The sequence below is a fragment of the Pteronotus mesoamericanus genome, unplaced genomic scaffold, assembly GCF_021234165.1.
Source record: "Pteronotus mesoamericanus isolate MK-2021 breed Mesoamerican mustached bat unplaced genomic scaffold, CSHL_Meso_final contig_73, whole genome shotgun sequence".
NCBI classification, from domain to species: domain Eukaryota; kingdom Metazoa; phylum Chordata; class Mammalia; order Chiroptera; family Mormoopidae; genus Pteronotus; species Pteronotus mesoamericanus.
In genome coordinates, this window is record NW_026555245.1 from 1,031,862 (window position 1) to 1,059,467 (window position 27,606).

Here is a 27,606-nt window from a genome sequence, read left to right on the forward strand (position 1 = left end):
ATATCTATGTGAAAACAACTCCAGAAAAGAATATTTTCAGGGAGTGGGAGAGGGGAGAACTGAATAAAAGAAGGTAAAGGGATTAGCGAAAGAACCTAATATGCAGAACCCATAGATACAGAAAGCACTGCCCATCAGAGGGAAGAAGGGTGGGGACTGGGTGGAAGTGGGCAAAAAGGGAAGGGCGGAGGGTATCTGTGATGGTGTCAATAATAAAAATAAAGAAAAATAATAATAAAGGCATAGAAAAAAAAGAATAGTTTCAAACCTGAGAAAAACCACTAATTCAGTACAACCTAAAATGTAAATCTTAGCTTAAAGACGTTGTAAGTGATGCTGGTAAAAAAGTGTGGAACAAAAAGAGTTAGTTGAACTAATTAACAAAATGTGTGAAAATATATAATAAAGTTTCAAGCCTATGGTTACTCATTGTATTATTCATTAACAGGTACTTTATGGAAAATATTTGAATCCATCACGGGTTATTGACCAGTAGTGCCAAAAAATAAATTTCATTCATTTCCACGGATTTAACCATGATCAGTTCCAAAATAGAAACTGAATAACATGACTTGCCCCATCACACAGCAATTCAGTAGTCTGGCAGTTCAAAATGTTTTATTGCAATTTTTTGAGTTCAGGAATGAACGCAAATTTTTTCTACAGGAAAAAATGAGCCTCAACCATTACTATAGAACACTGAATGACTTTGGAAATTAGCTTTTGCTACAAACTTGATAGTGTTTCTTAATTAATTTAAAATAATATTATAAGGAAAACATTACTTATCTGTGAAACATACTGCAATAAAGCTTAGAATATTTCAATTACAATTAAAGCTGTTGGAACTCATAGGTAATGTGAAACTGCTTTATATACTTTCTGTTCAGTCAAAAGTTTTAAAAAAGTAAGATCTCCATTCTCACACAAATTTGCAATAAATATTATTTTCTCAGCTCAAAGGACAGTTTCAGCAGTGCTTCTCGAAACTAGAGCCAAATACAATAGAAATTTATACAGTATTTTAAATTCCACTTAACTGTGCAATTTAGGAGCTCCCACCTAACAGTCAATGGAAAGCAATTAATCTATACTATAATGACATGCTAATAATAATTAACGAAAGACCCTAACAGAATTTTATGAATGCCTTCTTTCCAAGAAATGAATATTCCAATTAAAATCACATGGTTTACAGACTAATGTCTGTATCTGGCAATACCAATCTGCTCAAAAAGACATTTCAAAGAGAAAATCTCATTAGAGATCGATATTAACAGATAACCATTTGCAACAATTTTAATGATAATAAACAGTAACTGTAAACCCCAATTAAGTGAAGCACTATCTAACTCTCCCAAATTAATTCCATCCTTTATTACTAAACTTGCATTAACAAAAAAATTATACTCAATTATTTTTAATTTGAATTTTTTCAATTAAAATTTGTAGGAATTTGTTTTTTCTCATTATATGTTTGTAATATTTTTGACTTGCCTTTTGGCCCACAAAGACTAAAACATCTGCTATATGACTTTTCACAAAAGAAAAACAAAAAGAAGAATCTCATATCTAGCACTACTAACTCTGTCCTAGGCACAATGAAAACTCAGAGCAATGAGCATCCCCAATGCTCAGATTAAATTCTCAAATACCATTTCCAACTAAAACCAGGGCTCCTTGGAGAAACCAGCTGGTGAGACTCTAGAACAGGATATATAAAAGATAAACCTGGAACACGTGGTCATACCTGATAGCAAGATGTTACAAAGACTACATGGAGTGATTCAAGTTATTCAGAAGCCAACTGAAGGAAATTCTAACTGGCCAAAGATAGGACAATTTGAGCATTAATTAATATTAGTAATTGTCATTGACAGAAACTCATCAAATACATTTGAGTCCCTGAGTTTATAATGGTAATTTTTATGGTTCTCTTAAAGGATATTAGAGCCCTCATCTGCTGTCTTGAAATGATAAAGGCTCCTAGCTGGTGTAGCTCAGCAGATTGTCACTGGCCTGCAAACCAAAGGGTCACTGGTTCAACTCCCAGTCAGGGCACATGCCTGGGTTGCAGGCCATGTCCCCAGTGTGGGGCATATGGGAGGCAACCACACACTGATGTTTCTCTCCCTCTCTCTTTCCCTTCCCCTCTAAAAATAAATATATAAAATTTTTTAAAAAGAAATGATAATGGCAATGAAACCTGTATCCTACCTTTTCTAGATGAACTGTACCTCTGAATAATTAAACAGACAAGTAGAAGCATCTCTTTAAAAGTATTCCAACTAATGCCCTGGCTGGTGTGGCTCAGTGGGTTGAGTGCCAGCCTGCGAACCAAAGGGTTGCTGGTTCAATTGCTAGTCAGAGCACATGCCTGGGTTGCGGGCCACTGTGGGGTACGCAAGAGGCAACCACACACTGATGTTCATCTCCCTTGCTTTCCCCTCCTCCCTTCACCTCTCTCTAAAAATAAATAAAATATTTTAAAGTATTCCAACTAATAAAGAAATAATAGAATTCCACTATTTTGCAAATACCAATAAATTAATAATCTGCATTGAGCCCAACTACTAATACCATAAAAAGAGAGAAAACCAATAAAGTACCACCTGATGGAAGAATATAACACCACCCATAGTAATGCCAAAGAGACTGAACCAGTGTCTGACCAAGACTCTGAATCCAGCCCACCTATCAAAGGATGAAGGAAAGTGCTTAACAGCAACATGATTGTGCAATCAGTAAAATTAAAACTTTGGCCAGGGTCCTTCAACAGAAAAACTGTATGGAAAAGTAAAAGGAACAAAGGGGTAAACTGTAGATTAAAAGAGACCTCAAAGATACGAAAATTTTAAAAATGAACAACACTATAGTGTCTAGTAATGCACACTTGGTGATAAAACTTAAAGAATAAGGAATGATTATGACAGGATTTGAAAGAGTGGTTATCTGGGAGTGGAGAGGGAGGGAATTACAATCAAATGTGATGTGGAGGAATTCTGGGATGACTGAAAAGTTTTCTTTCTTGACCTGGGTGATGGGCTTTCAAGAGTGGCGGGGTGTAGGGGGGGAGGCAGCAGCACGTGTGCATGTGCTAAGAGTGTGTGTGAGATATTCTGCTATTTTACAATACAAAGATTAAATATAATAATCATGTAAAACATTATTGTCTTTGAGATTTATATGACATGTAGAACTAAAATAGCATCAATAGCACAAAGGGCAAGGAGAGCCTGAGGTATTATATGTATCTCACATTTTTTTGAAAAGCGGTTAACTTAAATTGTAGTAAAGTAAGAATGCAGATTGAAGTCCCTAGTATAGCAGTTCTTAACAAAGGGAGATTTTTGACCCCCAGGGGTCATCTGGCAATATCTGAAAATATTTTTGGTTGTCACAACAAGGGGAGGGAAGGTTGTTACTATTTACCTAGAGGGTAGTGGGCCAGGGATGCTGCTAAACATCCTATATACAACACACAAGACAGTTCCTACCACCCCACAAAAAACAAAACAAAACAACTTTTCTGGCCCCAAATGTCAATAATGCTAAGGTTGAAAAACTCTGACCTAGGGTAACCACAAAAAAAAGAACACACAAGTATAAGTATGCATAACAAACAAATGGAGAAGAAAAAAATTAAACAATTTCACTCTCATAATGTTAAAAATAGGGAAATCTAAATTGCAGTGACTTAAGTCATCAGAATAATTAGTGGTTATAAGGGAATGAGGGTACTAACTTGGAAGTGGCACAATGATGCCTTCTGGGGCACTAAAAATGTTCTCTCTCTTGTTCTAGGAAGTGAATATATATGAGGGTGTATATAGCAAAAATTCATTAAACTGTACACTTAAGTTATATGAACTTTATGTATGTTACCTTAACTTTAAAAAACCATTAAGTAGATAACCAGAGACTACCAGGCATCTATATAAGTACCTAATATGAAATACATGCAAATAGAGAGAGTGGAAAGGTCTCTCTATCTTAATTCTAGCCTGCTTTTCTCCCTCAGTCTTCAGGCATAGCTCCTGCTATAGATATACTAATTATTGGAGGAATTCTGCTTGAGGCTTCAACTTTTGGCAAAGATTTGCGAAGCCTCAAGACCTATTCAGATCAGCAAGGGTCAATGAGAAAAACAAAGAGATTCAGAGATTTCTTGCTCTTCCTTGTGGACGCCTACTGGCACCTAGGTGTCACATACATCTTGCTCCACCCCACCTCCCTTCCCTAGATATAAAAGATGCCTGAACTCCCTTAAGATGGATTTGCGAAAGCTATGAGCTCTGCCCCCGCCTCACCTTATCTTCTGGAGCTGGTGCCCTCTTAATCAATAAACCTTTCCTTACTCCAAACTATGACATTTGAATATTGGCCTTTTTTGAAGCATCAGGCTCAGGAACCTTTAACCAGTAACACCTATCAAAAACAAGTTAACTTGAAGGAAAGAGCCTATAAGGGAAAAGTGAACTTCATAAATATATACAGGGGTGAGCAAAAGAAAAGTTTACAGTTGTTCGTACAGAAAAAGACATGCTGGTTACCATTATTACAATAGCTTTATTAACTGCTTCCTATACTTAAACTGTACACCTCAAAATAAACTTCATGACTCAAACTAGAATGTTGTTTTTAAAACTCAGATATTAAGAGAGCCCTCTTAGAAATTAAATAAAATAGCAGAAATAAACATAGACAACAAATTCCATACCTAGGTATTTACCCAAGTGAAATAAACTAAAAGACCTTAACAAGAATGCTCACACCCTAGCCAGGTGGCTCAGTTTGTTGGAACATCATCCGGTATGCTAAAGGTTGTGGGTTCAATTCCCAGTCAGAGCACATACCTAGGTTGAGGGTTTGATTCTCAGTCAGAGCATGTAGAAGATGCAACTGATTTATGTTCTCTCTCACATAGATGTTTCTCTCCTTCTCTCCTCCCACCACACACACACACAAAAATCAATAAATACATCCTCAGTTGAAGATTGGAGGGAAAAAAAAGAATGTTCACAACAGCTTTATTCTGAGTAGCCAAAGACTGGAAGCAATCCAACTACTTATCAACAGGTAAACAAATAGGGTATAATGACACAACGCGACATGATTCATCAAAAGGAACACTATACTTGTAACACATGAATCTCAAAAAACATTATGTGGAGAAATAGAAGCCAAACCCAAGAATACATACTGTATGATTTCATTTATATGAAGCTCTGGAACAAGCAATTCCAGAGTTATGGTGATAAGTGACACAAAACAGCTGTGGTTGCCTGGGATGTTTTGAAAGAAAATGATTGGAAATGGGTATGAGGGAACTTTCTGAAATGATGGAAATGTTCTATAATCTGACTATGGTAGAGCTAAATGAAAGGTATACTTTTGTCAAAACTAATCTAACATGCACTTAAAATCTATTGTTATGATTTAAAAAAAAAAAAAAGGGCCTGGCTGGTGTGGTTTCAGTGCATTGAGTGCCTGCCTGAGATCTGAAAGGTCATCAGTTCAGTTCGTGGCCAGGGCACGTGCCTGGGTTGTGGGCCAGGTACCCAGTTTGGGGGCATGTGGAAGCTAACCAACCACACACACCAATGTTTTTCTCCCCCTTTCTTCCTTCTTTCCCCTCTCTCTAAAAATAAATAAAACCTTAAAGTACTGCAAAAATCAATGGCATTAAGTACTGAAGAATATGGTTAAAATGGGATATTTTATCACTACTTAAAAAATAATTTTTTTAAATAAGTTTTTCAAAAAAATAAACAACTCTAGGAAGTAAGACTAGGAACATGGGAAGAACTGGTAGGGTAGTAGGTATATAAAACTTTTTACCTAATATTCTATATTATTTTTTACCTTGCAAGTATATTAAAAAATACAAATATTAGTCAAAACAGTGTTGCTAACACTAATAGCAACTAACATTTACTGAGTGCTTTTTACAAAGCAGGCACAGTCTAAGCACTTTTACATGTACTAACATATTTAGTCCTCACAGTATCCCTGACAAGGTAGATGCCACATCCCCAGTCAAAAAACACCAAGGTTAAATCATTTGTGGAAGATCATAGCTGTAAGAGCTTGAACTGGAACCTAGTCCACTCTTTTCTCTTTTTAATTAATTAATTAATTAATTTTTAGAAAGAGGGGAAGACAGGGAGAAAAAGAGGGAGAGAAACATTACTGTGCAAGAGAAACAACTGGTTGCCCCTTGCAGGTCCCCAACTGGGGACCCAGCCCACAACCCAGGCATGTGTCCTGACCAGGAATCAAACCGAGAAGCAGTGACCTTTCAGCTTGCAAGCCAGCACTCAATCCACTAAGCCACACCAGCCAGGGCACTGACTATGTATTTTTAACCACTATATTATACTACCTCTCTGTTAATTAACATTAAAATGAAGATTATCACAATAAAACTCAAAGATCACTAAAATACATAATGCCTATTCTCTAACTCCACTGAGAAATAAGTATCAAAAGTGGCAACCGTCAGGCTACAGCCTATAATGTTGCATGTCGACTCTAAAATCATAACCCATTAAAATTCAAGAATTGCCAGGGCCTGGTGGCTCAGTTGGTTGGAGTGTCATCTGGTTAAGGCACACATCTAGGTCGTGGGTTTGGTTGGTCCCCCAATGGGGGGTGGCAGTTTAGGGATGCATGTGCAAGAGGCAACTGGATCAATGTTTCTCTTCCCTCTCTCTAAGCCTGTCCTCAGGTGATGATAAAAGAAATATAAAATCCTAGATATCTTTACCTCTTAATTGAAAAACCAAGGATAAAATAAAATTTTATCTTTTAATGATATTCATAACATTGACCCTGGTAGAGAGCAGTCATAGATATAAACACAAGACATATGGTTAAATGAATGTAGACCCTAATGATAGCCTATATAGTAGCTTCTTTTAAAAGTTCCTGACTGACAATGAACTGCTTTTTGGTTATTTAGCTCATTCAATCTCAGAAATAAGTACATCTACATAAGTACCCAGAAAAAAATAACAAAGTGTGCATTTTTTAGTGTCTTTTAAAAAATTTTTACTTTACCCTATTTTTTAAAACAAAACTTTAAAATTATTAAATCTGCGATTTTTTACTTTTTAAATTTACGTAGCAAAATGTTCACTTCTTGGTGTACACTTTTATAAGTTTTAGCATGTACATGGATTCTTGTAACCACCACCATAAATAGAATACAAACCAATTCCAACACCCCCAAAGAATTCCTTCACACTGCCCTTTTGTAGTCAAGCCCTCTCTCCAACCCTAACCCCTAGCAACCACTGATCTGTTCTGTATGCCTACAGTTGTCCTTTTCAGAATGTCATCTAAATGGACTTATTCAGAATGTAATCTTATGAAACTGCCATAATGCCTTTGATAATCATCTATGTTACTGGTGTATCAACAGTTGCTTCCTTTTTATTGCTGAATACCATTCCATAATATAGATTTATCAGTTTGCTTACACATTCACCCACCAAAGGACATTTGGGTTGTTTCCAGTTTGGGCAACTAAAAATAGTGCCGCTATACATATTTGCATTGATATTTTTGTGTAAACTTAGTATTTACACAAGCTTGTATTGCTCTATGAAAAATTCTTAGAAGTGGGATTGTTGGAACATATGGTAATTGTATATTTAACTTTATAATAAACTGCCAGACTTTTCCAGAGTCTGCATTCTCACCAGAAGTATGAAAACTCCTTGCCCTGGCTGGTGTGGCTTAGTAGATTGAATGCCAGCCTGTGAACCAAATGGTCACCAGTTCAATTCTCCAGTCAGGGCACATGCTGGGGTGGCAGGCTGGGTCCCCAGTAGAGAACATGCGAAAGACATTCCATCTTTCCATCTGTTTCTCCTTCCTTTCCCCTCTGTGTAAAAACAAAAATCTTAAAAAAATTTTTTTAAATAAAACTTATTTTAAGAAAAAGTATGAAAGCTCCAGGTAATTCTTATCCTCACCAACTCACTATCAGTACTATATTTTAGCCATTCTAAAAGGTATGTAAATAGTATGCTTATTGTGGTTTTAATTTGCATTTCCCTAATGATTAATGATGACCATCTTTGCATATGCTTACACCATACAAACATCTTTTTTAATTGTTGTTCTATTACAATAGTTTCAATTTTTCCCTTATCCTACCCACCCCCACCCCCGCTCCCACAGTCAATCCCCACCCCGTTGTCCATGTCCATGGGTCCCTTACACATGTTCCTTGACTAGACACTTTCCCTTCTTCCCAGACCCCATTATCCCCCTCCCCTTCTCCCCTCTGGTCACTGTCAGTCTGTTGTTTCCATACCTCTGATTCTATTTTGCTTGTTTGTTTTGTTCATTAGATTCCAGTTATATATGAGATCATATGGTCTTTTATCTTTCACTGCCTGGTTTATTTCACTTAGCATAATACTCTCCAGTTCCATTCACACTGTCTCGAAAGGTAGTTCGTTCTTTCTTTCTGCTACACAGTATCCCATTGTATAAATATACCGGTTTTTTTATTCATTAATTTACTGGTGGGCACTTAGGCTACTTCCAGCACTTTACTAAATAATGCTGCTATGAACATTGGGGTGCACAGGTTCTTTTGAATTGGTGTTTCAGGATTCTTGGGATATAATCCCAGCAGTGGGACTGCTGGGTCAAAAAGCAGATCCATTTTTATTTATTTTTATTTTTTAAATGTTTATTCCATTACAGTTGTCTCAATTTTCCCCCCTTTGCCCTCCTCCACCCATCCCACCCCCTGCCCTAGTCAATTCCCACACTGTTGTCTGTGTCCATGGGTCATTCATATATGTTCCTTGTCTAGTCCCTTCCCCTTTTTTCCACCATTGTCCTCCTTCCCCATCCTCTCTGGTCACTTTCAGTCTGCTCCATGTTTCCATGCCTGTGGTTTATTTTGTTAATTTTGTTGAATAGATTCCACTTACAGGTGAGATCATATGGTATTTGTCTTTCAAAGTTCCATTTTTATTTGAGGTATCCCCATATTGCTTTCCACAGTGGCTGCACCAGTCTGTAGTCCCACCAACAGTGCAAAAGTGTTCCCCTTTCTCCACATCCTCAACAGTACTTTCCCATTTTTTAATTGGATTGTCTTCCTGGTATTGAGCTGCATGAGTTCTTTATATATTTTGGAGACCAAACTCTTGTCCGAGGTATCACTGGCAAATATGTTTTCCCATACTGTTGGTTCCTTTTTCATTTTGTCAATGTTTTTCTTTAGCCCTGAAGAAGGTTTTTAACTTGATGTAGACCTATTTTTTTATTCTTTCCTTTATATCCCTTGTCCTAGGACATATATTGGCAAAAATATTGCTACGTGGGATATCTGAAAATCTGGCCTCTCACACGCCCCCATCTGGGGATCTGGCCTGCAACACCAGCATGTGCCCTGAGCAGGGAATCCAACCAGAGACTTTTTGGTTCACAGGCCAGCACTCAATCCACTAAGCCACACCAGCCAGAGCCTGTTCAAATCTTTCACCCATTTTTAAAATTGGGTTGGGTTTTTCCCCCCCACTATGTTGACTTTTAAGAGTTCTTCATAATTTCTAGACAGGTCCTTTCTTAAATATGTTTTGGATATCCAATTTTCCAAATTTCCTTATCTTTTCATTATCTTAACAGTGACCTCCACATAAAAAAATTTTAAATTTTGATGACATTCACTTCAGTTTTTTCTTTCATAAATCAAGCTTTTGATACTGCATCTAAGAACTTTTTGCCAAACCCAAGGTCCAGAAGACCTCTTCCAATGCTTTCTTTTAAGGGTTTTTTTACTACTTCATGTTTTTTACATCAAGGTTTATGATCCATTTTGAGTTAATTTTTTGTATATGTTATATAGGTTGAGGCTCACCTTTTTACATATTAATGCTGATACCATATGATGAAAAAACTGTCCTTTCTCCACTAAATTATGTTTGCACCTTTGCCCCATAAATAAATAAACAAACAGACAAATAAATAACTGTATTTGTATAGATCTATTTCTGGACTCTGTTCCTTTAGTCATTATACATTATGCTGTCTTTATTAGTATAGCTTTACAGTACATAGTAAAATTAGATATAGTGAGCCTTCCAACTTCCTTGTTCTTTTTCAAAATTCTTTTGGCTATTATAATAGTTCCTTTAACTTTCCATATACAATTTTTCAAAATCAAGGCCAGAGTATCCACCTCTTTCGTGGTTTCCTTGCCCTCCAGAAAGCTGGCATTTTTATTGTTGTGTTTTGTAAAAACCAGTACAATGTATCTTCTCTAAATATATTGGGTTGGCCAAAAAGTTTGTTCGGTTTCTCTGTAAGCTGACTCTAATACACTTCATTGTCTTTAACTTTACTCAAAACAATTTTGTTAGACTGTATTGTGACAGCGTCCATTTAAAAAAAAAACTTATCTGCCCTGGCCGGTGTGGCTCAGTGGACTGAGTGCTGGCCTGTGAACCAAAGGGTCACTGGTTCGATCCCCAGTAGGGGGCGTGCAAGAGGCAACCACACATTGATGTTTCACTCCCTTCCTCCCCCCCTCCCTTCCCCTCTCTCTTAAAAGAGATTAAATAAATAAAATCTCTTTTAAAAGATTTAAGACAAAGAAAATAAGTTTTTGTGAAAGTGAAATTAGAACCTTCATACACTGCTGTTGGGAATGTAAAATGGTACAGCCACTTTGTAAAACAACCTGGCAGTTCCTCAAAAGCTTATATATAGTCTTGTCATATGACCCAATAAACACCCAAGAAAAATGAAAACACATGCCCACACTGAAACTTGTAGAGAAATATTCACATCAGTATTACTTGTAATAGCTAAATAGTGAAAAACCCAAATGTTCATTGATGATGAGTGGGGAATAAAATGTCCATACAATGGGATGTTATTTAACAATAAAAGGGAATGAAGTACTGATGTATGCCACAACATGTATCAACCTTGAAAACATGCTAAATGAAAGAAGCCAGTCACAGAAAACCATATAGTTTGATTCCATTTATATGAAATGTGAATCTATACATTTACAGAATAGGTAAACCTATAGTCAGAAAGAGTAGCATGGCTGCCCAGGCTTGGAGAGATATGGGGAGTGATTGCTAATGAGTAGTGTTTCTTTTTGGGGTGATAAAAATGTTCTAAAATAGATGTTCGTAATGGTTGTACAACTCTGTGAATATACTATAACCACTGAATTGTACATTTCAATGAGTGAATGATATGATACGTGAATTATATTTCAATAAAGTCTTTTTTTTTTAAAGTGGGGGGAGAACTCTGGTCAGGTGGCTCAGTTGGTTGGAGCATTGTCTCATGTACCAAAAGGCTGCAGGTTCTATCCCATTCAGGGCACATACCTAGGTTGCAGGCTGGATCCCCAGTTGGGGTATACACAGGAGGCAACAGATCAATATTCCTATCATACATCGATGTCACATTCTCTCTCTGAAATCAATGAACTTATCCTTGGGTGAGGATTTAAGGGGAAACAAAGGAGAAAGGGAAGTCTATTGATTAAGAGTCTTAGGAGGTATATGAACCAAATGCAATTGTGAACCTCATTCTGGATCCTGATTCAGACTAAAAGTGTACATATCTACAAGACAACTGGGTGGATATGAACACTGACTGGATATTAGATAATATTAAGGAATTACTGATTATTTACCAAGTGCAATAATAATACGGTTATGTTTTTTAAAAGTCCTTATCTTTTAGAGACTTCATTTAGGGATGAAAGGGTATGCTGTCTGGGGTTTACTTTAAAACAACCTAATTGGGGGAAGAAGGGAAGAATCCAGAAGTTTTCAAGAAGTTCTTCGGTGAATTGGGAAGTTCTTCTGGATCCTGATTCAGACTAAAAGTGTACATATAATATAAGCTAGATATTTAAAATATAAGCTAGAGTTCACTGGACTAAAGAGAGCAGGAAAAAGTTGAAAGACCATTCCAGACAGACAACTTTTGTCATTAGCACTATCAAAGATTACCTATATCAGGCAAGAATCAGATTATAAAGGGCCTTGTATGCCACACAAAGAATTTTTAATTTTGTAAAATATAAACTGATAGCTTGGACAGGTCAGATTAGAGCTTTAGAAATGTTACTCTGATGGCACTGTAGAATGCAAGGGCATAAGACAGAGTAAAAAGGCTATTGTCACAGTCCCAGAGAGTGACAACTGAGTGTGAGCTGACATGGTAGCAGTAGGAATGAAGAGGAGGGGCTAAATACCAGAGACAGGAGGTGCTAAAAATAATTGGATATGTGGAAATAGAATGCAGAAATCATCTGAACTGATTTCCAGCTCTTAGGTTTATGTGACTGGGTAGACACTGTCCAGTAACCAGGAGAATAAACATGGAAGAGGCTAATGGGGAAAAGTAGAGTCCAGTTTAGTGTTTTAAGTTTTTAGTATAAATAGGATATACTAGTGGAAGTGTCTAATAGGCAGGCAAAAACTCAGGACTTAAATGTCTTCAAGGTATATTTGGTGACTGGAAAAATCACCCAGGAGTGATTGTTTTAACAATTCAAAACAAAGAAACAATATATTTTAAAAATTCCATCCCTACTCCACCTTTGTAAGAGTTGATTCATTCAAGGTATATACATTAACAGAATGGGCAAGATGTAACTAATCTTTTATTAAATGGGTGGGAATACAAAATGTGTCTGGAAAAAGTCCAGCCCCTGCTAATGTAACAAGAACAGTTTGCGCGACATGGATTTAACCAGGCAGCCAAGGGGAGTAGACTAGAATGCACATGCATGAACAATGACAACTTCACTATACTAGTCAGTGGGGTTGGTAGACGCCACTGAGTGAGCATGTGTAAGGTGTGGCCATCTCATTCAAAATGGCTGAGCAAGCAGAGCAACAAATCTGCATTACATTTTGCATTAAGCTTGAACACTCCTCTGCAGAAACTCTTTGGATGATTCAGAAGGCCACAGCTATGGGCAACTGGTGACTGGCAGCTTCTTTGCAGTATGCCCACTTGTGCATCATACCTTATGTAGAGTTTTTTGGTGAAACATCAAATCACCCAGGTGACTTGGCCCCCCCCAAAACCCAGATATGGCACCTTGTGACTTCTGGCTTTTCCCAAAACTAAAATCACTTCTGAAAGGGAAGAGATTTCAGACCATTGACGAGATTCACGAAAATACAACGGGGCGGCTAATGGCGACTGGGTGAACTATGTGAGGTCCCAAGGTGCCTACTTTAAATGAGACTGAGGCGTCATTGTCCTATGTATAATGTTTCTTGTATCTTAGTCAATAAATGTCTCTATTTTTCATATTACATGGCTGGATACCTTCTGGACAGACGTTGGCTGAACTTCACCAAAATTATTCTTTAACAAAATGCATGCACGTAGATTATCCAAAGTACAGCTAGAAAAATGTACTAATTATCCTGATTCTGTTAATGTATCAAAATCCTCTGCTTTATAAGAAATTCTGCACTTCTAGGGAACATTTGAGGTCCTGCTCCCCAGCACATTTTACCAGTTTAGGCTTAAATAAACTTATAAAAATGCTAAAAAAAAAAAAAAAAAAAAAAACAAACCAAAAAGTCTGCACTTCTAACATGCACTTCTAGCCTGCTTTCAAAAGATCTAAGGTCTTTTGATATTCTAAAAAGTAATGTTTTAAAAAACTGGGCCTACCTTGGCTGGTGTGGCTCAATGGACTAAGCATTGGCCTGCAAACCAAAAGGTAACCAGTTCAATTCCCAGTCAGGGCACATGTCTGGGAAGTGGGCCAGGTGCCCAGTTGGGGGTGTGCAGGAGGCAACTGATCGACATATCTCATGCTGATGTTTCTCTCCCACTCTTTCTCCCTTCCTTCCCCTCTAAAAATAAATAAATAAAACTTTTTTTCTTTAAACTGGGCTCTTGGCCCTGGCTGATGTGGCTCAATGGATTGAGCACCTCATAATCTGAATTATTTCCTGAATTAATTCACAATCTGAATTACTATGTACACTAAGGGAGCCTCACAATCTGAATTATTTCCTGGGATTTATCCCTCAATTAAAAAATCAGCTGGTTGTACAGCAAATATATAGCAAATCAGGTAACTGAAGAATTATGAAATTTGGAAATCTAAATACAGAATAGATAGAACTATGGCACTGATCTAAAGATGCTTTAATAGAGGTAAAGAATACCACTTAACAGAATCAACTGAATAAACCACAATAAAAGTTTTAAACTGTTCAAGTTTCCTATGGTGCTTAAATATATTTGGAAAAATATTAAGGCATTATTATTTTAAAAGCACAAACCAATATTGTATTAAGATATGTAACTCCCTCTACCATCCTCCCACCCATCCATCACTTCAGGTGTTTTTATCTTCATTTCTAATTCCAAAACTATTTTTCCTAGATTTGTATTTCTCAACACTAGCACAATCCGACTCTGGCACTTAAACTAACGAGAAAGTTGCTATTAAAGTTACCAATTTGCCAATTAAAGAAATCCTTCTACAATATGATTTATCATTCTCTAACTCAAGTAGTCAAGGAACAAAAAACATTCCAATTTTTCCAGTGAATTTAAAATACAGAAACTGAAGTCATAACAATCTTTCCCCATAATATGGAAGGGAAGATAATTACTTTTGTGACCTTTAAATTTAAGTACAATTTAAAATAGTTCCTTGTAACTAATTAATTTAGTTTTCTTAAAGCTCCACTTTTATACTTCTAAACATCATTCTAAGTGGTGAAATATTTCAGTAATAGAATAACAGAGGCTTTAGAGTCTAACAGTCTGGTATTACAACTTTCTAGCAGAGCTCCTCTGGGCAAGTTAAATGAGCTGTGACTCAATTTCCCTATACAGTCATGTGTCACTTAACACAGTCACTAGGTAATTCTGTCATTGTGCAAACATCAGAGTACCCTTACAAAAACCTAAACTGTATAGTTCCCTATACAAGGCTATTTGAAAGACTGGAAGTTGCTCTGGATGCATTAGTGAGAGAGTGGTGAGTTTAGGGGAAGGCCAAGGACATTATGCTACTGTAGACTTTATAAATACTGTCTACTTAGGCCACACTAAGCTTATTTTATAAATTCTTTCTTCAAAAAATTAATCCTAGCTTACTGTAACATTTTTACTTCATGAACTTAATTTTTAAACCTTTTTGACTCTTTTGGACTAACACTTAGCTTGAAACACAAACACATTGCACAGTTACATAAAAATACTTCCTTTCTTTACATCCTTATTCTATAGGCCTTTTCCTATTTCTTATTTTTCTTACCTCTTAAATTTTTGTGTTAAAAACTAAGACACAGCCCTGGCTGGAGTGGCTCTGTTGGTTGGAGAGTCGTCCCATAACCGAAAGGTTGCAGATTTAATTCCCAGTCAGGACACAAACCTAGGATGCAGGTTTGATCCCTGGTCCAGGAGTATACAGAAAGCAACTAATCAATGTTTCCCTCTCCCCCTTCCTCTCTCTCAAAAAAAGAAAAAAAATGTCCTTGCCCTAGCTGATGTGGCTCAGTGAACTGAGCACTTGCCTGTGAACCAAGAGGTCGCCAGTTTGATTGCCAGGCAGGGCTCATTCCCGGGTTGTAGGACAGGTCCCCAGTTGGGGGTGTGCGAGAGGCAACCTGTTGATGTTTCTCTGCCTCTTCCTTCCTCCCTTCCCCTCTAACAATAAATAAAATCTTTAAAAAGAAAAAAATGTCCTCAGGTGAAGATTAAACAAAAAAATTTTTAAATACTAAGACACAAGCATACATATTAGCATATACAGGGCCTACACAGGCCTACACAGCCCTACACAGGGTCAGGAGCATCAACACCACTGTCCTCCACTTCCACAAACTGTCCCACTGGAAAGTCTTCAGGGGCAGTAACACACATGGAGCTGTTGCCTCCTATAACCATGCCTTTTTATACAAAACTTCCTGAAGGACCTGCCTCAGGCTCTTCTTGAGGTGTCACTCTTCTCAGATATATGTCCATGGTGGTTTACTTGATTTTTTTTTTATCATAGATTTGCTAATAAGTGGATAATATACCATGAACATTGCTTTCTTTTAATAAAAACCTTCCAGTGTTGAGGTCCATGTTTCAAACTTTTAAAGGAGCTTATTGATGTCTATGAAAGTTTTTGCTAATTTTTCACTGTGAATTTTTTTGGGGGGGGTCCTTCTTCTTTTTCTTCTCCTGTAGTATCCCTTTCTCTTGTTGCTTCTTCAGCTATGTGTTCCCGTTCCAGTTCCAACAACTGTTCATTAGTCATTTCCTCAGGAACTACCTCAAGGAGCTCCTCAATGTCATCCTCGTCCACATCCAGGTTAAAGTTCTTTGCCATCTCAACCACAGCCATGTTGATTTTTGCAACCTCTTCATGCTTGGCAAATCCTCTTAAGTCATAGATGAACCTCTTGGGTATCTTCTTCCAGGTGCCATTCATACACTTCTTGGTGACATCACCCCAAACCCAAGCAAGGTTTCCTGATGCAGTCATAGATGTTGTTATCATTCCAGAACTGCATGTGTTTTCCTCAGTTACATCAATAGCCTGGACAAAGATCCTTCTTGGGTACTAGGCCTTAAAATCTGCTCTATTTCTTGACCCATTGGTTGGATCAATGAAGTAGTGTTTGGAAGGACAAATGCCACATTGATATTGGGATGAAGATCACCAATAAAGAGGATGTTCAGGAACATTATCAACAATAAGCAACATCTTAAAAAGTATACGAGGTCTGTCCAGAAAAGTCCAACCATGAGAACAGTTTGCACAACATCAACGTAACCTGGCAGCCAAGGAGAGTGTACTGGAAGGCACATGCATGAAGAATGATGGATTCACTGTACTAGTCAGTGAGGGCAGTGGACGCCACTGAGTGAGCGTGTGTACTATGCAGCCACCACATTCAAAATGACTGAGCAAGTAGAGCAACAAAACCTGCATCCAATTTTGCATTAAGCTTGAACATTCCTCTGCAGAAACTATTCGGATGATTCAGAAGGCCACAGCTATGGGCAACTGGTGACTGGCAGCTTCATCATGACAACACGCCCCTCACACATCACGTCTCATGCAGAGTTTTTGGCAAAACATCAAATCACCCAGCTGACTCAGCCCCCTTAGAGCCCAGATTTGGCGCCCTGAGACTCCTGGCTTTTCCCAAAACTAAAATCACTTTTGAAAGGAAAGAGATTTCAGACCATTGATGAGATTCAGGAAAATATGATGGGGTGGCTGATGGAGACTGGGAGAACTGTGTGAGGTCCCGAGGTGCCTACTTTGAAGAGGACTGAGGCAGCATTGTCATATGCACAATGTTTTTTGTATCTTCTTCAATAAATGTCTCTATTTTTCATATTACATGGCTGGATACTTTCTGGACAGACCTCATGCTATTCTCCAAACAGTACTTTTTCATTTCATTGCCACAGCAATCCAGGAGGTCATCTTGTAAGAGGAGCTTCATTACCTATGACTTCTCACTGTTCCTGTAGTACGTTGGCAATGTGTGCTTACTGATATGCTTGAAGGTCCTGAGGTTCTCACTGTGCCATATCACAATTTGTAGCCTGCAACACTGCCCCTAAGCAAGATTATTTTGTCCTTAAAAGCCTTGAAACCTGGCATTGACTTGGCCTCCTTAGTGGACGAAAGTCCTTTCAGGCATCTGTCCTCGGAACAGGGAGGTCTCACCCATATTGAGTATTTGCTCTGGTTAAGTAATTTTCCTCCACAATCAATACATCTAGAGTTTGCAATAAATCTTCAGCTACCTTCGCAACAGCACTCTCAGACTCACCACTCACTTTTCATTATGTAATGAATAACAATACTTGAATCATGTACACCACCCAGAGCTAGCAATAAATTCCACATCATAGTTGGGTCTAGCCTCTTCTTTCAACACTACAAACAAACGTTTTGCTTTGGTCATGATCATCATAGTGCTAAGAGGGATATAATTCTGTGTCTAATCTTCAATCCAGGTCATTCGAAGTTTCCTCACATCTGCCCTGGCCAGTGTGACTCAGTGGATTGAGCGCCAGCCTGAGAACCAAAAGGTCACCAATTCGATTCCCAGTCAGGGCACATGCCTGGGTTGTGGGCCAGGTCCCCAGTTGGAGGCACTCAAGAGGCAACTACACTGATGCTTCCCTCCCTCTCTACCTCCCTTCCTTTCTCTCTAAAAATAAGTAAAAAAAATCTTTAAAAAAAAAAGAAGTTTCTCCACATAGGGCCCCTCTTGAATTTTAGTCTCATTGCCTTCAATGAAGCAGATCCTGTAACAGCTTTTGTCACGTTGTTCTTGTTCTTCAAGATCGTAGCTATGGTGAAATGGGGCATGCCTGACTGGTGAACAATAACCATCAGTGATTTTCTACCTTCCTAGTTCTTAATCACTCTAATTTCATTTCCAGGTCAATGACTCAGCATGGCTTCTTAAGGGTAACATTAGCAGTGATTTTGTATGCTTAGGGGCCATGATGAACAAAACAGCATGAGATTAAATCAAATACAAGTAAAATGATGCCATCAAGAGATATGGCAGACCTCAGATTTCGAGGCTGCTACACACCTCGAAACACAGCATAGTTTTATAGCAAACTTGTTTTATAAGTAGAAAAAGTACACTCTAAAATAACATAAAATATTATAATACATAAATTGGTTGCTTACTATCAACTTATTGTGTACTGTACACAATTGTATGCATTACTCTTATACAGCTGGTAGTACAGGTTTACACCAGTTGCACCACAAACATGTAAATTATGCACTGTACTATGACATCACTAGACATTAAGTATTTTTCAGGTCCATTACAATCTTATGGGACTACCACTGTACGTAGTCCATTGTCGACCAAAACGTAGGTCCTCAAATAAGTTAATTTAATTCAACACTGCTTTGTTATAACGTTGATGAAATGGCACAGAAATTTAACTCTTATTTTTATCAATTGGCCTATGATAAAATTGGTTTCGTTATGTCATCTCCCTGAAACTCTCAAAACCTATCAAAGACATTAAATGAGGATTTACTGTATATAAAATGAGAGTAACAGTAACTATACCTCACAGGAGGATTATATGAGATTCTGTGTCAAGTATGTGATACATAGTACTCAGTAAATGTTAGCTGCTAATATCTACATTACTGTACTAAGGATTGTAGTGTATATCTGCAGATAGATACAGCATTCAAAGTTTTGGCATGTTTTAAGTGCTCATTCTACTTACCTTGCCAACAGGTTCACAGTAATAATTAAGTTTATTACTTATGTTACGACAAACACATTTTTATATTTGTTATTAAAATAAATGAGCCCTGACGATGTGGCTCAGTTGGTTTGGCATTGTCCCACAAAGCAAAAGGTTGCTGGTTTGATTCCCCATCAGGGCACATATGCCTGGGTTGTAGGTTCAGTCCCTGACTGGGGCGCATACAGGCAACCAAATCAATTATTCTCTCTCACGTCTATATTTCTCTCCCTCTCTTTCTCCCTCCCTTCCCTCTTCCTAAAAATAAATAAATAATTAAAAAGAAGAAGTAGTAAAGGTGTTGAAGTGGACTATTCAAAAATAAATAAATAAAGTGAATTATTCACTTTCTCTCTTACGTACATATTCCAAAATCTGAACTTTCTAATTCTCATATAGAAGACTATTTACCTAATATCAAACCTTGGCAATCTGAACTAAAATAATCTCTTTAACTCAGTATCTACCATTCCATTCACTTCAGAATCAACTTATTTAAAAGGACATTAAGCACAACTTACCTTTCCTACATCTGTGACTCTGAATAACAATTTGGCTCTGAATAAAATGGAAATAAAGGATTTCTGTATTGACAGGACACAAAGAAGTTCAATCTTAGTTGGACATCTATGTAGTAACTGCATGTAAAACAGCTCAAAAGAAATTCAGGAACATAAAGAATTAAACCTTTTAAATATCTTTCAGCAAGACAGAGTTCTATAATCCTAATCTCTGAATTTATAACTCTTCCTCATTGTTATTTTCCTGTAACAGTATTAGCAGAGATGGACCAGTTTCTTAGATGACCTCCTTTATTTTACACATCTCTAACAGAGAGGTTCCTCTACAACCTTAGACTATGGCCACTAATAATAAATTGCAAACATGGAACAATATTTTATCATAATAGATTGTGTTAATGTTTAAAAATGCTTAATGGGCCTTAAAACTTAGAAGCTTTGATTTTAATTACAATTTTCAATTGTATCAATAACACCTACACCTCACATTTGTACTTTAAAGTCTACACAAAGATTTTTACGAAGATCATGTAAAAAGTTCTATAGTTATCAATATCCTTATACTTTCCCTTACTTTCTGTAAGGTAGTAACTCTTCCTACAGTGTTCTGCTGTTTGATGAGTGCTCAGTAAATACTGTTTACTAATACAAATCTCTGAAGCAGGAATCAACATGCTGCAAAGAAAATATTAAGGCCCAAATCCTCTGTTCAAGAATAATCCTTATTGGAGTTCTTCCTCTAAAGAGCATGTCCGTGCCTTTCCCGTCCCCCTGCTTGTCTCCCTTCTCTTCCCCCGAGGTGAGAGATATGTTACCGTTCCCTCTCCCCACTAAGATCCAAGGGCCCCTTCTTTTGCCTCTGTACTTGTTCCTTGAGCCCCTTTCTTGTACAACTCACCTTTCCTACTTCTGGGACTTCTCAAATAAAACTTTCTCTTATTTAAAGAAAAAAGAAAGCCCTGGCTGGTGTGGCTCAGTGGACTGAGCACCAGCCTGTTAACCAATGGGTCACCAGATCGATTCTCAGTCAGGGCACATGCCTGGGTTTCAGGACAGGTCACCGGGAGGGGGCACTCGAGAAGCAACCACATGATGCTATTTCTCTCCCTCTCTTTCTCCTTCTCCTCCCCTCTAAAAATAAATAAATAAAATCTTAAAAAAATAATTATCAGAAGATTTCAGTGCACCCTGGCCAGGTGGATCAGTTGGTTGAAGTGCCCTCCCATGCACAAGGTTGCAAGTTCCATTCCAGGTCAGGGAACACGCAAGAAGCAACAGGCCTATGTTTCTCTCACATTGCTGTTTCTCTCTCTCTGCCGCCCCCCACACTTCCACCCCCAATCTTCCTTCCTCCCTTCCCCTCTCTCTAAAATCAGTAAACATATCCTTGGGTGAGGATTAAAAAAACAACAAACCTTTCAATGCAAGGTTCTCTCACAACTAGGTCACAAATACCACTGAATTGATGGCAATTGTTAGACTTCATGGTTTTGAAGACACATCCCAATTTCAGAGAAGTTAAAAACTTCTTTTGCATCTTGGGATCAATATGGTAAAAGCACACTCTATAAACTCTATAAAGCATTGAGGTGCTGTATTTGCCATGGGGGGAAATACTAAAATTACATTTAGTGCCGAAAACCACTGGACATTAACTGTGTTTCAATATATAGTGTTGTTTTAGTTCACTTAAGACAAATTCAACTTTCAGAAAAGGTTACAGCTAAAAGCCCAAAGAGGTATTCTCAAAGAGAATGAGGAAAAATTTTAAATAAGAAATTTTTAACTGACTCATCATGATTTTTTTAAAAATGGCATTACTTTTATAATTTTAAAGTTGTTTTTTAGTTGCCCATAAAATCTTCTAAAAGATTCTTGACCTGTCAGTTAACCTTCTGAAATGTATAGAAACTAGTTTATGTGTCTGTTTTTTTCCAGAGAAAATCCATCTATTTTTCAAAAGAATCCATATACCACAAAGACTAAAAATCACTTATTAAAAAAATATTTTATTTATTTATTTTTAGAGAGAAGGGAAGGGAGAGAGGGAACTATCAATGCGTGGCTGCTTCTTGTGTGCCCCCTACTGGGGACCTGGCCCACAACCCAGGCATGTGCCCCACCTGCAAATCAAACCAGCAACACTTTGGTTCACAGGCTGGCACTCAATCCACTGAACCACACTAGCCAGGGCTTAAAAATCACTTTCTTAGAATAATTGTTTTGACTACATACTAGGAATTATAGAGTCATAATACTTACAGAGTATCCTATAATTCAAAAGACATTATCAGGCCTAAAGTTAACTTTGGGGGTTTTTGGTTTTTGGGGGGTAGGGTGCAGAAAAGTTTCATTTGTTCTAGAACAAATGAAAATAATGCAACTCTTTATTTTTTAAAAAAACTATTATTGAAGAGTTTCTTTGATACAAATCTGATAAAGCAGCTCCGATTAAGGAAAACTTTCAGTATATAAGAAATACTTTCTAATTTATCAGTTTGCATTTTTCTAAAAAAATGGAACACACCTGTATTTTATATTCACAATCAGATTATTGAATGAAATCAACTACAAAAAGTTCACTGCTATACTTTAAGCATTATGTATCATTTAAATTTTTATGTTATGCACACTATAAAAAAGGCACTCTCACTTGGATCTCTAAACTCACTGCTATCATGTTTTTAGATGATTAATGCAGGAGCTCCAAAGAAGTTCACAGCCACACCAAAATCATTATCAGAAATTTTTTGATAGTGTTTTTTTCTAATTTTTACTTTATTTTTGATTTTAGAGAGAGGGGAAAGGGAGAAGGAAAGGCAAAAAACATTGATGTGAGAAATATCAATTGGTTGCCTTCCATATGTACCCTGGGGGCAGAACCTGCAACCCAAGCATATGCGCCAACTGGGATTGAACCTGCAAAACTGAAGTTCGAGGGACAATGTCCAACCCACTGAACCACATGGCCTGGATTGATAGTATTTTTTAAAGGAATGTGGTGAACTTATTAAAAGTCTTTCCCTCCCCACCCCAGTTATAATAAAATTACAAACTGCTCCACAGCAAGATCAATTTTGGTATTCGCAGGGTTCTCAGCCATCTTCTCCTATTTTGTGTTTTGTAATGATGGACCTTAGAAGAAAAATTCAAAGCAGCAAAGAAATTCACTTGGTAAGTCAATGAAAACAAGAAACTGGGCAAAAAAATAGCAAGGCCACAAAAGATGTTATAATGAGCCAAAAAACAGACACAAGATACTACCTTTGCCTTTCATACATACATACCTGCCCCCTCCCCAAGCTAAGGATAACATTGATTCTAAGTATTAAAAAATAAATGAAAGCAGAATGAATAAAAAAAAATTGTGAAATATGGGTCTCACAAGTCTCTAGCACAACAAATGCCATAGTTAAAACAGACTGGAGCCAACTATTCATGGTGAAAAAGATCAGTTAGAAGCCTACTAATATGTAAAAATGAAAGGAGTTACATTATGAAGAAATTTAAAGTATGACTGACAAGGCCCTGGCTAGGTAGTTAAGTTGGTTAGGGTGTAGTCCCTCTTGATATGCCAAGGTTGCAGTTAGATCCCTGGTTAGAGCACATACAAGAATCAACCAATGAATGCTTAAGTGTAACAACATATCCATGTTTCTCTCTCTCTCTCTCTCAAATTAATAAATAAAAAATATGGCCCTGACTGATATGGCTCAGTGGATTGAGCATCAGCCTTTGAACCAAATGGTCATGGGTTTGATCCCAGGTCAGTGCAAATGGCTGCACTGTATGCGAGAGATAACTGGCCTATGTTTCTTTCCCTCTGTTTCTCCCGTTCCCATCTCCCTAAAATTTAAAAAAAAAAAAAAAAAAAAATTTGTTAATAAAATGTAAAAAAAAAATAATAATTTTTTTTTTTTTTTACATTTTATTCATTCATTTTTAGAGAGAGGAAGGGAGGGAAAGAGGGAGAAAAACATCAATGTGTGAGAGAGACATGATAGGTTGCCTCTCACGCACCCCCAGCTGGGAACCTGGCCTGCAACCTGGGCACATCCTGACTCTAACTCGGAATTGAACCAGCAACCTTTCAGTTTGTGAGACAATGCCCAACCTCACTGCAGGGCAAAAAAAAAAAACAAAAAAACAAAAAAAAACGGGAAGAACAGTTCCACTGCCTTCAGGAACTATTTTATGCAAAACAGAGAAAAGAGTTTAACTTGAAAATAAATTATACTAAATGCTGAAGAACTATAATTTGAAGGGAGAACAGTAGTAGGGAAAATTCTGTGCCAACTTTTAACTGCAGCTGTAGTGGAACACACTAAAAGCCTTGTTTTAAAACAAAAGCAGTGAAATAAAAAACAATGGTTTAATGCTCATCACTCATGTTAACTGCTCAGGACCATAAATTTGCCTGTTTCCAATGAAGGATTTTGGGATAAAAGGTCATACAATAAGGAAAAAAATGGAAGAAAATGAAATTGAACAAAATTCTCACACAAGACTAAAACGCAAATACCTGCTTAAGAATTTTCATGCATTTTTTATATGTCACAAAGTTAAAAACACTCAAAAATAAAGAAATCTGGGGGACAAGCTGGGCAGAGAGGGGAAGGGGGAAAATTGGGGCAACTTATGTAATAGCATAAACAATAAAGCACTAAAAAAGAAATCTAACACAACAAAATTGGGGATTAAACCATTCTTGTTAAATAGGACTAAAATTAAAAAGCATTTCAATCATGGTACGCTACAGGGAATCCTTTTTACATGCTACCTATCACAAAATGAGAGGGCTCTTACATCCTTTCACAGTTACTTAAGCAAAAATTAATTACAATTTCAAAACAGATTTTTTTTTTTAAACAAACTACACTGGAGTGAGATTATTTTAACTAGCACCCATTTACCTTGACTATTAATGATACTTTTTGGAAAGCAATAGTTTTTTGGAAATTAAACTTTGTTCCACTAAATTTTGGCCAGTAAATTTTGCTAAATAATGCTCTGCTAGAAGTTATCACATAAATTTCATTTTGTGCAACTAATTCTTCCAGTTTCTATAAATGAAAATTTATACTTAACAAAAGAATATACCTCACCTAACAACTTGTATTGTTTACCCAGTGATTTTAAGTATCTGCATCTGAAAAAGTATAGTTTTTCGTAGCTAAAGATAAAAGTATGAGGATGGTAAGGGTACTGTTCTTACATAATATCCTAAAAGGGTGTTTTTATTAGGTAGTCAGTGACTATCATAGGCATGAATATTAAACATTCCCTTATCAATGAATTCTTCCCATTTTATATTACATTGACCCAATTTCAAGCCTGAATCTGAGTCTTTCACCTTTAGAAAAGTAAAAAACAAAAGTAATTGGGTAGCCCTATAAATACATGTAACTGTAATACATAACTTAAGGCACTTACTCATTTAAAACTTTTGCCAAGATAGCACCACTTCCCTTCAAAAAACAAACTACGATTGACTCACCCCTCTATTTTACTTAATTTTGAAAATGAAAAAAACTAAATGGGTTCTTAAGCACTCATTTCCCTTAGTCTCTATACCCACCGTTTCAAACGTTCAACCTTCAGCCCTGGCCAGGTAGCTGAGTTGGTTAGAGTGTCCCCTGATATGCCAAGGTTGCAGGTTCCATCCCAGGTCAGTGCACATACAGGAAGCAACCAATGAATGTATAAGTAAGTGGAAAAACAAATCGATGTTTCTCTCTCCCCCTTCCTCTCTCTAAAATCAATCAGAATAAATCTTTTTAAGAAGTCAATTTTAAAAAGTAAATAAAGTTCAACCTTCAGTCTGTGATTCGTCACTTCAAAAATAGTTTAAAAGATAATAAAATAAAATAACTCAGTATTACCAAGTTATCTATGGAATTAAAAATAATTTTTTTAAACCAGCCAGATTCAAGAATGTTCTAAAGTCGTGGAAAACAATGGAAACAATGTGTATGGTCACTGTTTAGGGAACCAGTCCTACTCCGTGAAACCCTCTCACCTCAGATGATACTTTCAATCTGTGAGACCACCCATTTGCTAGAGTTAACCACCTGAGCAAAAGGTTTTAATTTCGCCTCACTTAAGTGGGAAACTATCAATCTCCCTACATAACAAGTTCCCACCCTCTGTAGATATTTCTACATGTAGGAACAAAAACAAAAACAAACAAACAAAAAAAAGCCTGTGAAGTTGGTGGCAGAGGACAAAGGGCATTCTGAAACACCACAGAAGTAAATAGAGAATGAGGACAGAAAGGGTTTCTAAATTAAAGTTCCTTCAAGTGGATAAAGGCGAGAAAAACGCAGGTACCCTTGTTTAACACCCCTAGGCTCCTTCGTATCCTTCACTACCGCCCACTGGAATGCAAAGTTGGAACTACCACTCCACAGAAGCCCATCAAATCCTCAAAATGTCAGGTCACCAGGCAGCCTCTGCAATGACAGACTAATACCCCTCCCCCACCCCCACCCCCCAAAAAAGAAAGGTCCAACCCAGTAAGTGCAGGTCACTCTGCCCTCTGGGGCAGTTCCAACCGGCGCAAGGATGGTTTTGATGTGAGGACGAGAGGGGAAAGACAGACCACCTTTCTTCCCTTACACCCTCAGTTGAGGAAACAAAACAAAGACAGCCCTCCTCCTCCCCGGGTCGTCACTACCCTAGCCAAAGAGGCTTTCCTCTTTCCCGGTGCAGTCTGGCCTCCCACTCCCGCCCCCAGGACAAAGAAAAGGCCCTGGGTGAGCAAGGCCTTCCTGCCCCCACGGGTGGGGGGAGGGGGCTGCTGAGGTGAGGAGCCCCCTCCGCTCACCCGCGATCACACTCACTTCACACTCTTGGCCCCGCTAACAGCCGAAAGCTGGGAGGGGGGGGCCCCGGAGGCCCCCGCGAAGGAAACCTTGTCTGGGAGGGGTTGGGGGTACCTTGAAGTAGCCGCCTTCGTAGAGAGTGTTGGGGGGTCCGAAGATGGCAACCTCCCAGTTGTAGAGGTCGGACTCATCCACCAGGGTGATCCGGAAACCCTCCACTGGTTCCTCCTGCAGGGATTTCAGCTCCAGCATCAGGGCCTTCTGCGAGCTGGTCATCTGCTGCTGGGCCATCGCGGCGGCGGCGGCAGCGCCGGGCCGGGGCCCCAGTCCTCACGCACCGGCGGAGCCGGACCAGGCCCCTCCCCTCGGCTCGCCCTCGGGCCCGGCCGCACCGGGGCCCTGTCTTCACACACCCAGCGGGCCGGACAAGGCCCAAGACGGCCCGTGGGCCGACCCGTGTCCTCCTCACGCACAACGCGGGCCGGGCCCTTCTCCTCACACTCGGGCCAGGTGAGGGGGAAGGGTTGAGGGAGTTAGGGGAATTCGCTCCCGGTCCCGGTCCTCCCCCCCCGGAGGGGGCCTCAACTTGGGGGGGGAGGAGAAAAGGTGGAAGCGGAGAAAGGCGGCGGAGGGCCGGCGATGGTGAGGGGAGGGGGCCGGGCCGGCCCGGGAGCGCCGCGCTCGCTCGCTCTCTCGCTCGCTCTTCTCAGGGGCCGCCGGGGCCGGAGGGCGCGCGGGGCCGAGGGGCGGGAGAAGCGCGGCGCGCGGGGGTCTCGCGGCGGCGGTGCGGGGGGAGGGGCGGCGGCGGCGGCGGCGGCGGTGGCGGAGAAGAGAGCGCCTCGCGCCGCGGGAGCGACGGAGCAGAGAAGAAGGAGGGAGGGAGAGAGGGAGGAGGGGAGCGCGCCGGGAGGGGGGCGGCTCTCGGAGGCTGGCGGCCCGACGCGCTTGCGCGCGCCCCTCCCTTCCTCCTC

General features: G+C 38.7%; 1 protein-coding gene across 1 annotated transcript in view; it reads right to left on the bottom strand.

Moving 5' to 3' along the window:
- UBE2R2 (ubiquitin conjugating enzyme E2 R2) overlaps positions 1–27,344 on the bottom strand; it is an 86,413-nt gene extending 59,069 nt beyond the window's left edge. The window contains exon 1 of the mRNA XM_054582914.1: positions 26,750–27,344. Within this exon, the coding sequence (XP_054438889.1) occupies positions 26,750–26,926 (177 nt within the window). The 5' untranslated portion in view covers positions 26,927–27,344. The remainder of the gene's footprint in view (positions 1–26,749) is intronic.
- Positions 27,345–27,606: the final 262 nt, after the last annotated feature.